Source organism: Trichosurus vulpecula, chromosome 2 (genome assembly GCF_011100635.1).
Source record: "Trichosurus vulpecula isolate mTriVul1 chromosome 2, mTriVul1.pri, whole genome shotgun sequence".
Lineage (NCBI taxonomy): Eukaryota > Metazoa > Chordata > Mammalia > Diprotodontia > Phalangeridae > Trichosurus > Trichosurus vulpecula.
The window spans coordinates 123766093-123779733 of record NC_050574.1 but is presented as its reverse complement, the minus strand read 5'-3'; the positions used below and the strand labels follow the sequence as shown (position 1 = coordinate 123779733).

At 42.6% G+C, this 13641-nt stretch overlaps 2 protein-coding genes across 2 annotated transcripts; both read right to left on the bottom strand.

The window, feature by feature from the left end:
• Nucleotides 1-6784: 6784 nt before the first annotated feature.
• On the bottom strand, nucleotides 6785-7515 carry LOC118836738 (eukaryotic translation initiation factor 3 subunit K-like). Its single transcript, XM_036743933.1, has one exon. It carries the CDS (start codon nucleotides 7484-7486, stop codon nucleotides 6785-6787), a length of 702 nt encoding a protein of 233 aa, XP_036599828.1. The 5' UTR covers nucleotides 7487-7515.
• A 1495-nt stretch (nucleotides 7516-9010) lies between these two features.
• On the bottom strand, nucleotides 9011-9957 carry LOC118838446 (60S ribosomal protein L39). The gene has a single exon (XM_036745741.1). It carries the CDS (start codon nucleotides 9908-9910, stop codon nucleotides 9755-9757), a length of 156 nt encoding a protein of 51 aa, XP_036601636.1. The 5' UTR covers nucleotides 9911-9957; the 3' UTR covers nucleotides 9011-9754.
• Between the last annotated feature and the right edge of the window lie 3684 nt (nucleotides 9958-13641).

Here is a 13641-nt window from a genome sequence, read left to right as displayed (position 1 = left end):
GGATAAGGGAAAGGTTTATGGCCAAACAAAAGATAGAAAGAGTTACAGGAAATAAAATAGATAATTTTGATTCCATAAAATTAGAAAGCAAGGCCATACACATAATATAAGCTGGAAAGGAGATGGCAGGAAGCCAAAAGCATAGCCGGGAGGGAAATGAAGTTGGGCCCATCTGAGCCCCTCCCCAAAATGTCAGCCCCAGAAAGATCTCAGCCATAGAAGAAGGGAACAACATGAAGAAGAGATATTTCAGGGTGGGAAGGCTACAGAGATGTATGGATATTCTAGGCTAAGGAGGTCCTAGGTACTAAGTGAGTTTCCAGGGCGAGGTGGCAGCTGACGCATGGTGGCAAAGTTCAAAAAGTCAGAAGCAGAGCTGGAAAGGGAATGAAGGTTGGCCTTCATTCACAAGGGACTGAGACTGCTTAGGGGAAGTTGAGCTAAGAGTCAGTTAGGCAGGCAGCATTTATTAAGTGCCTGCCATATACCACTACATTGCTATTATATAATGTGCTAAGTGATACAAAGGAGCTCTTGACAAATGGAACCCTGGGGGCTACAGCCTGGAGCCATGCAAAGGATCAGCCTGAGTGACAGGGGGTCCAAGTGTGTGGGATGGATTTTACAAATCCAAGAATTAAAAACAGAGGCATCTCAAGGTGAAAGTAGAAAGGAAAATTTATTACGATCCCGCAGGAAAGGGCAACTTGGACACCAAAAGGACTGGGGGTCCTCTCAGTGTCAGAGCGCACTGGACACAGACAATTGGGGTGTTTATATAGGTCCCTAACCGTAATTCCCCCTCCCAACCTCCTTCCTCTCAGCTTGCAGACGTAAGCTTTGAGGGTACAATCTGGATGCGATAAATCTATCCCAGGAACAATGGCAAGGAACAAACAGTATGGTTATTTTTGACAAGCAGGTGACGAACATGAACTTCCCACCATTCTTATTTCATTCTACTATCAACCTCAAGGTAGTAAATCTGTCTTAATGACAATGACAATGACGATTGAACAAACAGTTCGGTTATCGGTAACAGGCAGGAATTAGTTGTTAGTTACCTCATTTTCACATCTGTGGCTACGACGGATATCCCCAGTACCCTTACACCTTGTCTCCCATCATTCATACCTAACTGGTCTTGCACGTCTACATTGCACCTGGCTTTCTGGCTTTTCATCCATTTTTCTGCTGAGCTGAGGGTCGCTTATCCTGGGGTCAGTACACAGGGGGTGAGCATCCTGTGTCCTATCCTTACTTTCAGAGGATTTTATGGTTGCTGACTTATTCAACCCTTCTTTCTTTCAGGCCTCTCGCCATTAGGTCAATACACAGGATGCGAGCATCCTGTGTCCTGTTCTTAACCTCGGGGGCCTTATGATCACTAGCTAAGCTTGTGGAGGGGAAAACATCTAAGTAGAGAAATGGCTTTACAGAAAGGAAAATATCTAAGTAGAGAAATGAGACTCACTATCCTACTTATTTCTATTTATTTAATTTGGTCCCTTTTATGAGAGGTCTTCACTCGTCCCACACACAAGGAAGAACATATCATATCAGCATCCTAGGACATTGATCCAGGTGCTGCACCTTAGTCTGGGGCATTCCACCTTCCCCAAAGTAGCCAGTCAAGATTTTGCTTCACAAATGCATCCTTGCCATCTGGTGGTGGAAAAAGCTAACTGGATTTAACCAAAATTATATTGAAGCAAATAATTCAGGAAACATTCAGGAAACACCTACTACATGCTCAGTGACAATAGCCAACTACAACTGGTTCTGGGCATACAGAGGCAAAAAGGAAACAGTATCTCCTGAAGACCATGGATCAAAGTAGGCTCAGAATTGGGGCAGATAGAAAGATTAGGTGGTTTCTCTAAGAAGTTACCACAGTTGAGTCAAAAGATATGAATAAGCAGTTCTTGACAGAAGAAACACCCACATTAAACTTTTTTTAAACAAATCTCTAGTAACCATAGAAATATAAATTAAAGCAACTCTTGAGTTTCCTCTTTATGCCTGGTTTTGACAAAGTAAATACAAGATGATCAAATTCAGGGGTGACTCAGCTATGGCAAAAATAGACACACCTTTACATTGCTAATGGAGCTGTGAATTGGTTCAACCTTTTTGGAAAGCAACAGGTAATTCTAAGATTAGAGTTTCAAATATATTCACACTCTTTTACCCAGTGGTTCCACTTTTGGGAGTATACCTAAAGGAGCTTATTGACAGGAGGGAAAGACCTATTTCTAGCAGTAGCATTTTTAATAGCACTTCAGTTCTACAGATAGCAAGTATTTGCTATATGCCAGGTATGTATTTTGCATGGGAGAATCAAAGATAAACATGAGAGCACCTTTCCTTAAGGAGCTTAGTAGCTACTTAAAGCCAAATCACTCTGGCACTCATTGATTGGCTAATAATAAATAGGTCCTAGGCCAACCCCACTTGGTCATTGTTTGGGCCTCCTGGCTCAGAGTGAATATAAATAGAGATTGTTTCTCTTTTGGCCAGAAACCCTGAGGGTCTTTGCCCTCCTAGATTGCTTTTTTTTTTTTTTTGACTGGGTAAAGAGTCCATTCTGTGCCTCATTTCTTACCCATCCTTAATCACTGAATGGGCATTGCCTCAGTCAAACTGAGACCCGTGAAAGACCTTAGCTTAAAAAAGGCCAAGGTCTCCCAATGCATCCAGGGCCATCTCCAGTCATCCTGATCTATATCTCGCCAGTGGACACAGATGGCTCCAGAGGAGAAAGTAAGGCTGGTGACTTTGCACAGCCCTCCCTCACTTAAGTCCAATTCACTTGCATGTCACGGCATCACCTTCCTGATGTCATGGTTCTCTTCAAGAACCAAGGTCAAACAACAACAGTGACTCTAGTAACAAAAAACTGGAAATAAGCCAAGTGCCCAATGGAATGGCTGAAAGCATGATGGTACATAAATATCATAGTGTTATACCGACAGCGAGCAAGACACGCCACAGAGTATAAGTTTTGAATGGAGAAGTTTTGAAAGGCGGCCATTCGGGGAAACATCCCAAATCAAATAACCTCGTATTGAAGTGAAAGTGTAGTTTATATAGAGAATACAGGGTACAGTGGTTAATTATCTCTTGAAACATTATTTTACAGGCTCAGCACACCTGTACCTTTATGACCATGATCAAAAGAACCTCCTCAATAGATTGTAGATACATTTTATCAGACAGCTGACAAAGTGTCAACCAAAACTACAACCCAGGATCCCTGTCTCCAATTTGCCATAACTCCCACAGGAAAAGCTCAAGATAAGGCAGAGGCCATATAATTCAAGATAATATCTAGGGCCGAGGCTTTCATCCTTTATGGCCATAGACAGACCAAGGGATGTTCCAGCTTAGTCTGTTGACACAGGATAGAGACATCTCTGAACCCATTCAGTTAGATAGAGGAAGACCGTTTTGCATCAGGCTTTTTTTCTGGTAATTAGCTTACATTTCTTGGAAAAGTCTTTGAGGGCCCAGGACACTTGCTGAACTCCGAACAGGCAGGAACTCAGTCGGTTTTTCTTATGCAAACTGGGGTTTGTAGTCAGGGGCTGGGGGCAGGGTTTTTCTAGCAATAGCTGGCTGCTTCAGGTATCACAATAGAATATTATTGCACAATAAGGAATGAGTGAAAGAGTTCATATCAACGCAAGAAGACTTATATGAAGTGATCTAGAGTGAAAAATCAGAATCAGAACAATTCAACAAAAAACATTAACTGCAACAAATCTGTCAAATATATAGAAATGATGGTGTCCCTGCCCCCGAAATATCTTCCCTCCATATGATAATAGGATCACAGGATTTAGAACTGGAAGAGACCTTAAAGATCAAATCCATCTTACAGATGAGGAAGGTGAGTTCCATAAAAAGGGAGGTAACTTCAAGCCAGGACTCGATCCCGTGTCTCCTGACTCCAAGCCCGGGGCTCTTTCCACTATAGCTGCTCCTATCAGGGGAACAACCTTTTCATTAGATTGAATGATAAGAGCTATCTCAAAGTGGAATGAGCCATCTTGAGTAGCATAACCAGAAGCATTTAAACAGAGGATGAACACCGCTTGTCAGGGATATGGTAGAAGACGTCCCGCTTAAGAACCGCTTGGACTAGAGTACTCTGAGATCACTTTGGCTCTGAGAATCTGTGAGACCACAATAAAGCATAAGGCTGAACGTGTACATTTCTCTGGGAGAGCGCTTCATGGAGCAAATTTTCACCAAAGTATAGATGACTAATAATGGGAGCCTTCCACCTGGCAGAAAGAACAAGGGGAACTGGATTCCATGAGGCAGGGAGCAGAATAGAGGAGTGCTAGCCTCACACATTCTGTCCTCCGCTTAGGGTCTTGGAAGTTAGCTATTTGGGTTGATGTCTTTTTAATTATTTCCCTGTTTGTGATCATTAGAATTTTAGAGCTGGGACTTCAGAACTCTTGTCATCTAACTCCTTTATTTTATAGCTAGTATCTCTAGCCTCACTCTCCCAGAACAAGGCTGGCTATATCACCCCCTTAGGGTTCTAAGGGAACCCCTAAGGGATTGGGGACTACCATTTTCCAATGCCATTGGCTTGAGCTCCACTTCTCTATGTTCACCTCACTGTTAGCCACCAGAGACTAGCGCACCAATTCCATCTAACCGATTAATATCAATTAGCTTTTATAAAGATTGATCATAGTTCTTAAGTCTTTCAAAATTGTTTGTTTTTACAATATTAATGCTATCAAAATTATTTTCTCTTTTAAAATCAACTTTAATTTTGCTGTTGCTTTGTCTGAAGTCATGATTGCTACCCCCTGCTTTTATGAGTTCAGACTGTGTGGGATGAAAGACCCTCACCAATTAATAGTTAATAAGGAGCCATCTCAGGGTAGGAACAGAAATAAATTTTATTCAGTTCTCAAGAATTAGGCATCCCCCACTAGAATGAATCCAGCAAGGGAGGTGCTTTATGAGGGGCTAGGCACCCATAATTATACCTAACACAAGAGAATTCCTGCCCACCTCTGACCCTTCTCACCATTGGCTGGGAGGTGGGCTTACAGTCTGAGCACAAAAGCTAGACAAAGAACTGGGAAATTGAGGCACAGAAACTCCAATTCCCATTCCCTTCGTTAATGATTACAACTGAAGTGACATCTATAAATCTAAAGAAGGAGAATAGGCTAAGGGGAGGGGGAGACCCTCTCCATTCTTTACAGTAGAGAAAAACAGGTCATTATGACCCTGTTCTTACTGAGCAAATCTTTAAACCAGAACCAGAAGAAAGAACAAAAAGTTTCAGGGTAAACTTTCCCAGAGGCTGAGCCATCAGACTCTCACGGCCTCAGAATTTTTTTTTCACTTTCCTATTTCTTGATTTTTAAACATTTCTTAGTATACATATATATGTATATATATATATGTATATATATATGTGTGTATATATATATATATTTATACATATCTTCCCTGTGAAGTCTTCACATTTTATTTACCTCACACAAGCTGAAGCATAGTAGATTTTGCTCTAGCCTTTTATTTTAACTCTGTATACATCTTTATGTTTCAAGCATGTTTCTTTTAAACAAACTGTTATTGAATTCAACTTTGTAATTCATTCTGCTATCCTCTTCCGTTTTATGGGTGAGTTTATGCAGTTTTTATTCATAGTATGATCATTAATTGTATATTTCCCTTCATCTTTTTCTTTTATTCCTTTTCCTCCCTTTGCTCCCCAGCCCCTTTTTACTTAGAAGAGGATTGTGGCATAGGAGTGTGCTCAGTACCAGTGTTCCTCGTTTTATGCAAACAGCTTTTACTCTCCTGCCCTTCTTCTCTGCAAGACTCTAATCACAGATTCTTAACTTTTTATTTTAAATTCCTTTTCACAATCCTCTCTTTGAACATAGTTTACTTATGACTAATCCTCCTTTAGATCTACTCTCCCTCTTTTTACCCCTTTTCTTTTTCCCTTTCCCTTATTTCCTTGGCACAGTGGACAGAGCACTGGACCAAGAGTCAGGAAGACCTGAGTTCAAATCCCACTTCATATATTTACTAGTTGTATGACCCTGGGCAAGACACTAATTTGCCTGTTTCCTCAACTGTAAAATGGGGATTATAATAGCATCTACCTTATAGGGTTGTTGTGAAGATAAAATGACATAATATTTGTGAAGTGCTTAGTGTAATGCCTGACATGTAGTAGGCTCTAAATTAATGCTAACAATTATATTATTATTATTTCTAGCTATTAAATGTATTTGTGTGTATATTCTTCCCTCTTTTGACATGTTCCAATGAAAGTAAGGTTCCATTGATACCTATTCCCCCTGCCCCTTACTCATTTATATAGATTTCAACTTACGCTCCCTATTTATATGAGATATATTGCTCATATTTATATGAGATATATTTATATGAGATAATATATTCCCTTCCATGTCTCCCCTTTTCTTCCTTGGTGTATCCTTTTCCACCCTCCCCTTCCTTCTTTTATGTAATGTTAGTTAAGGTGGGACTTTTTTTTTTTTTACTGTTTTCTCTTTTAGAATGCTAAAGTAATTAAGTGCCTTTGATTAAGCCTTACTAGGTGCAAAACCCCAAAGAGTTCACACATAATCAGCAAAAGGGTGGGAGCCTAGAGCTTTACACTTAGTTAGCAAAAGGGTATGGGCCTGGGGCTTTGCACCTAGTAAGGTTTAATCAAAGGCACTTGACTACTTTAGCATTCTTTTTTTTTTTTTTTTCAGGAAGTAAAGGGCTTTTATTTAACAAGCTGGCTGTATGTAAAGGGAAACAACATTGGGTAGGAGTTACTGGGAGGAGGCCATGATGTCTCAAAGTCGATCTTTTCCACAATGTTCTTGGGCTTGATACTTTCTTCTTGGCTGCAAATGAAGACCTGTCCTGCCTCATTGGCGCTCCAGCCATATTTGCTCATCCATACTTTCAGCTGGTTGTCTGACAGATCTCCCAACATCTCAGCCAGCAGCCAGCGGTCAATATGTTGATATGTGATGCCCACAACGTGGCAGATGAATTTGCGGACGGAGTCTTCAAAGCCTGTGATGCCATTAAGGAGAAGGAGATCCATGTTCTCATCTAGGGCATGCCAGAAAGCTTGGAAATGGCAGGTCTCTAGCAAGTCTCCCAAGTACAGGATCTGCCTGATGGGCTGCTCTTCTTGACGAGTTTGGTCAATCATGCACTTGCACAGGGTGAAGTCTGTGTGGGGGAGATTGGTGAGGGCCTTCAGCAGAATCTGGGCTGTCACTGTGGTCTGGAAGAAGGCTGGGTTGAACTGGTACAGCTTGAGCACGGCCAAGTTGGCTTCCAAGTCATAGGCGTTCTCCTTGGCCTGGGTTTCCACATAGCGCTCCAGGGTGGCTAGGTTCTCAGGATTGTACCTGTCGATGCCCTTGAGCAGCTTCCCCACGTTGGCACGCATTTGCTCGAAGAGCGCCATGTCCTCCTCCTTTTCGCAAGCACAAGCTGAGGCCGCTACTTTAGCATTCTAAAAGAGAAAACAGTAAAAAAAAGTCCCACCTTAATTAATATTACACTTTATTATCATCAAAGCAACAAAAATCACTCCCATGCCCTTGGTCTTATTTGACTCCCTCTATGACTGTATCATTCCATTTACATTAGAAAGCAAATGCTTTACTCTTATAAAAGTCTTTTCCCATTCCTCACTTGTATTTACCTTCTTATATCTCTTTTGAGGGCAGTGTTTGTATTTCAAATCTTGATCTTTTTATCAGGAATGTTTGGAAGTCTCCTATGTTATTAAAAATTCATTTACTCCCTACAGGATTATACTCTATTTTAATGAGTTGTAAACCTATAATCTTTTGCCTCTTGGAATAGCATAATCCATGTCCTTCACTTCTTTAAAATGGTATCTGCTAAATCTTGCGTGATCCTAAGTGTGGTACCTCAGTGCTTGAATTCTTTCTTTCCAGCTGCTTGAGTTATTTTTTCTTTAACCTAGAAACTCTGAATTTTGGCTTTGATGTTCCTGGGAGTTTCATTCTGGGGTTTCTTTCAGAAGGTGATTGGTATATACTATTTTCACTTTGTTCTCCTGTTCTAACATATCTGGGCAGTTTTCTTTAATGATTTCCTGAATTATGATATATAGATTGGTTTTTTGGGCCATGGCTTTCAGATAGTCTATTGATTCTTATATTATCTTTCCTTGATCTGTTTTTTAGGTCAAGAGACTAGGCTTGGATCCAGGAAGACTTGAATTCAAATGTGAGATATGTACCAGCTGTATGATCCTGGACAAGTCATTTAGCCTCTGTCTCTTTTTTTTTTTTTGTAGAAGCCCTTTATTAGCAGAATTGCATCTTCAGAAAATTGTGAAGCCATTCACCTGGACCAGGTCTAGTTCCTGATGAGGGTTTGGGGTGAGAGGTGCTCAACACCCCAAAGTACCGACACGCCGGGTCCTGCCGAAAGAATTCGACTCAAGCCTTCTCAGCCAAGGGAAAGGATAAAGTTTATTAAGAGTTAGCCAAATAAGCCTGCCCTGAGAGATCCCACCCCTTGCGACGCCTGTAAGGAAAAAGGGCCAGACCCATCTGAGCTAGATTGGTTCTGACCACCTTCATGGAGGCAAGATGGAGATTATATACACAAAAGTTGTGGGAGGGATTGAGGGGTGGTCTGGGGTGACCAGAAGAGGGGTCTAGGGAGGGACTTAAGGATGAGGTCAGACTCCAGGGTGGGGGAAATAGCTGAAGGCTATATGAAAATGACAGACCATAAAGGGCTGGGGTAACAGAGCTAGGGTATAGATATTTTGATCAGGATTAAGGATGGGAAACAGGATTAAGGGTGGGAAACAGCTGGACAATAGAGGACTGGGCAAGGTAGGCATTTGGGCTTAATGGTTATAGCCTCAGGCCAAGGCCAGGTCGAGTGGCAAGATTCAAGGAGAGTTCAAGGGGTTCCCAGAGACTGTGCCCTCATCAGTTCCTAACAAAAGGTTGTGCTTTCCCATACACACAAATAACCGACAACTTTGAAGTTGCCAACACTTAATTACCACCTCCCAACAAGGAACAAAGACGGCTTATTGTATGAAATAAGCAGGGGGTCAACAGGTTACTTCTCTGACTGTGAGTTTGATAAATGAGCACAGTCAGCTGGGCATAATCTGGCTGAGACAGCTCCTGATTAGCAGCACTGGAGGCTTACATTGAAGGCGTGCAAATCTTAGATCCCCACAACAACCCTGTGAGGTAGGTGCTCTCTTATAACTCCTTAGAACACAAAACAAAACACAGAGAGGTTATTGTGAAGGCTTGGTCAAGGCAGGGCTTGAGCTTGGTCCTTCTTGACAGGAACTTGTTTCATTATGATCTCTGCCTCTTAAGCATAACCTCAAACATACAAATGCTACACAGAGATGCAAATAACAGTAATTTAAACTATATCACAAAACACACAGTACCCAAACGCATGGATGCAGGTGCAAGTCATGAAAACATTCAAGGGCAAGACAAATTTAACAGTTTGTCAGGGTTGGGGTTTTTTTGATGTCTGCATCTTGGCAGACAGCTTCCAAAATGGGAGGGCAGTAGTGGTATTTACTTTTTATTGGGGGCAATGAGGTGACTGAGTGATTGATGGATGAATGGATGGATGGATGGATGGAAGGATGTCATGGTAAGGGTGGGGGAGGTGGTTCTGGTGTTTCGTCTTTCGTTGCGCTGGCCATTCTTTATAATCCGAGCTTGGTCCTTCTCCAGTGTCTCCTTTTTGAGTTGTACCTGATCTTATTACCAGTTTTCATTCGGATCCATTGAGGGATGGGACGATTCTGCTTCTGTTTCTTGGCCAGGAACCTCTTGATTCTAAATGTTTTATGAGAGGACATGATGATGAGATGACAGCCGAGCTTCCACCACGATGGCTGGACGGGCGAAAAAGCTAGCCTCTGTCTCTTTTCATTTCCTCAGTTGTAAAAGTGGGACCTACTCCCAGGGTTGTTGTGAGGATTAAATGCGAAAATATTTGTAGAGCACTTTGCACAGTACGTGGAATATAGTAGGAGCTAAATAAATGCTTCTTTCTTTCCTTCCTTCGATGAGGTCTCATATTTTCTTCTATTTTTTTAATCTTGTGACTTTGTTTTAATATTTTTTGTCTCATATAGTCATTTATCTTATGTTTGGTACATACCAATGATGAGGGCACAGTCTCTGGGAACCCCTTGAACCCTTGAACTCTCCTTGAATCTTCCCACTCTACCTGGCCTTGGCCTGAGGCTATAACCATTAAGCCCAAATGCCTACCTTGCCCAGTCCTCTATTGTCCAGCTGTTTCCTACCCTTAATCCTGTCTTCCCAATGACCTCCCGCCCTTAATCCTGTTTCCCATCCTTAAACCTGATCAAAATATCTATACCCTAGCTCGCTACCCCAGCCCTTTATGGGTTGTCATATAGCCTTCAGCTATTCCCACCCGGGAGTCTGATCTGATCCCTGTCCTTTCAGGCTCCTCCTTAGACTCCTCCTTAAGTCCTTCCCTAGACCCCTCTTCTGGCCACCCCAGCCCCTCAATCCCTCCCACAACCTTTGTGTATATAATCTCCATCTTGCCTCCATGAAGGGGATCAGATCCAATCTAGCTCAGATTGGTCTGGCCCGCTTTCCTTACAGGCGTCGCAAGGGGTAGGCCTGTGTGGCTAACTCTTAATAAACTTTATCTTTTCCCTTGGCTGAGAAAGCTTGAGTCGAATTCTTTCGGCAGGACCCGGCGTGTCAGTACTTTGGGGTGTCGAGCACCTCTCACCCCAAACCCTCATCACCAATATTCAGGGAACCTGTTACTTGGCTAAGAAGGACTGCTTCTATTAAGCTGTTACTTCTCTTTCCAAATCTTTCCTCCAAAGCTCTCATTTCTTTCCAATTCTTTCCTCTGTCACTCTTATTTAATAATGTAATTTGAATTCTTTTTTTTAAAAAAATACCTTTTGCTTTATTTCTTCTAGGAATTTTAATTGATATTGTGGCCAAGCCCTGTTTTTCTTTGAGGTTTTGCTTGTACATATTTTGGAGTTTTTCTCCTCTTCTGGGTTTGAATCCAGAGTGTCCCTGGCATCATAACATTTCTTTATCTTTTTCTCTTTTCTCATTCTTCTAGCTTTGCTTCTTGGGACTTTGTGTTAGGGCCAGGATCTGTGCACTTCTGTGGTGTGTAGTCCTGGCCTGTATGATTTGAGGTCCTGCTGCTACATACATTAGGTATTTGATGGGTTTCTTAAGGATCACAGGGACAACCTGAGCCAGGGAGTTACAAACTTTCAGCTGGCCTGCGCAGTCACATCACAGACATGGTTTGATTGCTGCCCTTCTGGAATTTTTCAAGTTCCACACCCTAGTTTGGATTAAGGTACCATAGCTGCAGACTTGTTCCAGTTTCTGAAAACTGAAAACAAAGGTCCATAGGTTTTGCAAACTGTATTAGCTCCTCTGATAGTTCTAGTATACAGTAGCTGACCCCTGCCCCTGTCATTTAGCAGGAAGTCTCAATAGGTTTAAAGCAACCATATTGCTGACCTGACTCTTCTGTCCTTGGGGCTGGGTCTATGGTCTGCTCTGTGAAAGGACTGGGCTGCTGGCCTAGACCTGTTCTGAGCCTGGGGTTGAGTCCACAGTCTACTCTGGGCAACCTGGCATTGACAGCTTAACTAGGAACTCTGGATGCTGAGTTCATGCTCTTGACTCCTCTGGGAAACCCTGTGCTGCTAGCCTGGACTGGGGACTGAGTTTGAAATCAGCTCTGGGCATGTCCTTGCTGCTGGCCTAACAACACTTTGGGCCCACCCCTATTTCACAGTTCCTGCCATGGTCACTTGCCTGTAGGTCACATGTGTGATCTTGGGCTAGAAACATGATCCACTTTGGTTTTGGATCACTGCTTGGTTTGGCATTCTTCTTAGATTGATATTGGGGTAGTTGTGGGGGAGTTGGGCTTTTCTGTTTCCTTCTACTCTTCCATTTTGTCTGGTTCCCCCCTACCCTTTCCCATCAGTGACTTCTTATTGTTAGAATTAGATAATAGGATCATAGAATTTAGTGCTGGAACAGATCTTAGAGAATGCCCAATTCAACCTACTCATTCTGAAGAAACCGAGGCTCAGAGAACCACATGGATGGAGATCACAGAGCTAGGACCTGAACCCAGGACTTTTGACTCCATAACCTGTATCCATGCCAGTGCACAATGAAAGGCCTTACTCTGCCACTATTTGAATGACACTGGACAGGTTATTCCCCTCTTCTCTAAACCTCAGTGTCCTTATTTGTAAGCACTTTGCAAGCACAAAAATTCACATAATTCACAGACCTGGATGTTTTGGAGAGAAGCTCTGGGAGTCAGTCTGTGGATGGAGATAACAGGGATTGGTTAGTGGGTCATTTTGGGAAGAAGGTAGAAGAAGTGAGAAGCACACAGGAAAGCTAATATGTTTTTCTTGAGGGAGAGAGACAAGGGGTGGTATTGACTCCTTCAACTTTTTTCCTTCCCAGTGCTTATCTCTAGAAAGACTAAGAGAACAGCAGATAGCATAAGCATGGGTGTGGGAGGTGTGGCCCCATGCTGCCTGATGAATCCAGTTTGGGTGAGATGGCCCCCTCCAAGTTATTCCCCTTTCCAGTGACTGGAGGCAGAGAGGAAAGTGGCTGACGACTCCAGCTCCATTATGTAAGCAGGAAGCCTCTTCTTGCCCTTTGAAGTCAGAGTCATGAGGTGGGGAAGTCTTGCACCAGAGCGGTGGCAGTGTGGATGGAGAAAAGGGAGCATATTCAAGAGATGTTGCAGAAGTGAAATCAATAGGCCTTGGCAACAAATTGGATATGGGGGAGGGGTGTGAGAAAAAGTGAGAAATCCAGGATGTCTCCTAGGTCGTAAGCCTGAGGGACTGGGAAGATGCTGGGATCCATCACAGTAATAGGGAAGGTGGGAGGGAGTGAGGGTTTGGGGGAAAGATGAGCTTAGTTTTGCACATATTAAGATTTCTACTAGACACCCAATTGGAGATGTCTGAAAGGCAGTTGGAGGAGTGAGATGAGGTCAGCAGAGAGGTTAAGAGAGGTTAAGGCAAGATGAATAGATATGAGAATCATCAGCATAGAGATGTTAATTAAATCTAAGGGAGCTGATGAGATCACCAAGTGAAGTAGAATAGAAGGAGAAGAGAAGAGGGCCCAGGACAGAGCCCTGTGGGACACTCACAGTTAGAGGGTATACTCTGGTTGAGAACCCAGCAAAGGACACAGAGGAGGAGGAGTCAGATAGGTAGAAGGAGAACCAAGAGACAGTGGTGTCCCAAAAATCTAGAAGGAAAAGAAGATGAAGGAGGAGAAGGTGATCATCAGCATCAAAGGCTACAGAGAGGCCAAGAAGAATAAGAATTGAGACAGGGCCATTGGAGTTGGTAATTAAGAGATCGTTGGTAACTGGAAGAGAACAGTTTCAGTGGAATGGTAAGAAGTTATAAATGAGATAAATAAAGAAAGATCAGAGAGGGTGATTTATAATGAAACCTGAATTCCCCACCCCTAGCATATGTGTATATATGTTTACACACATGCATACAACACA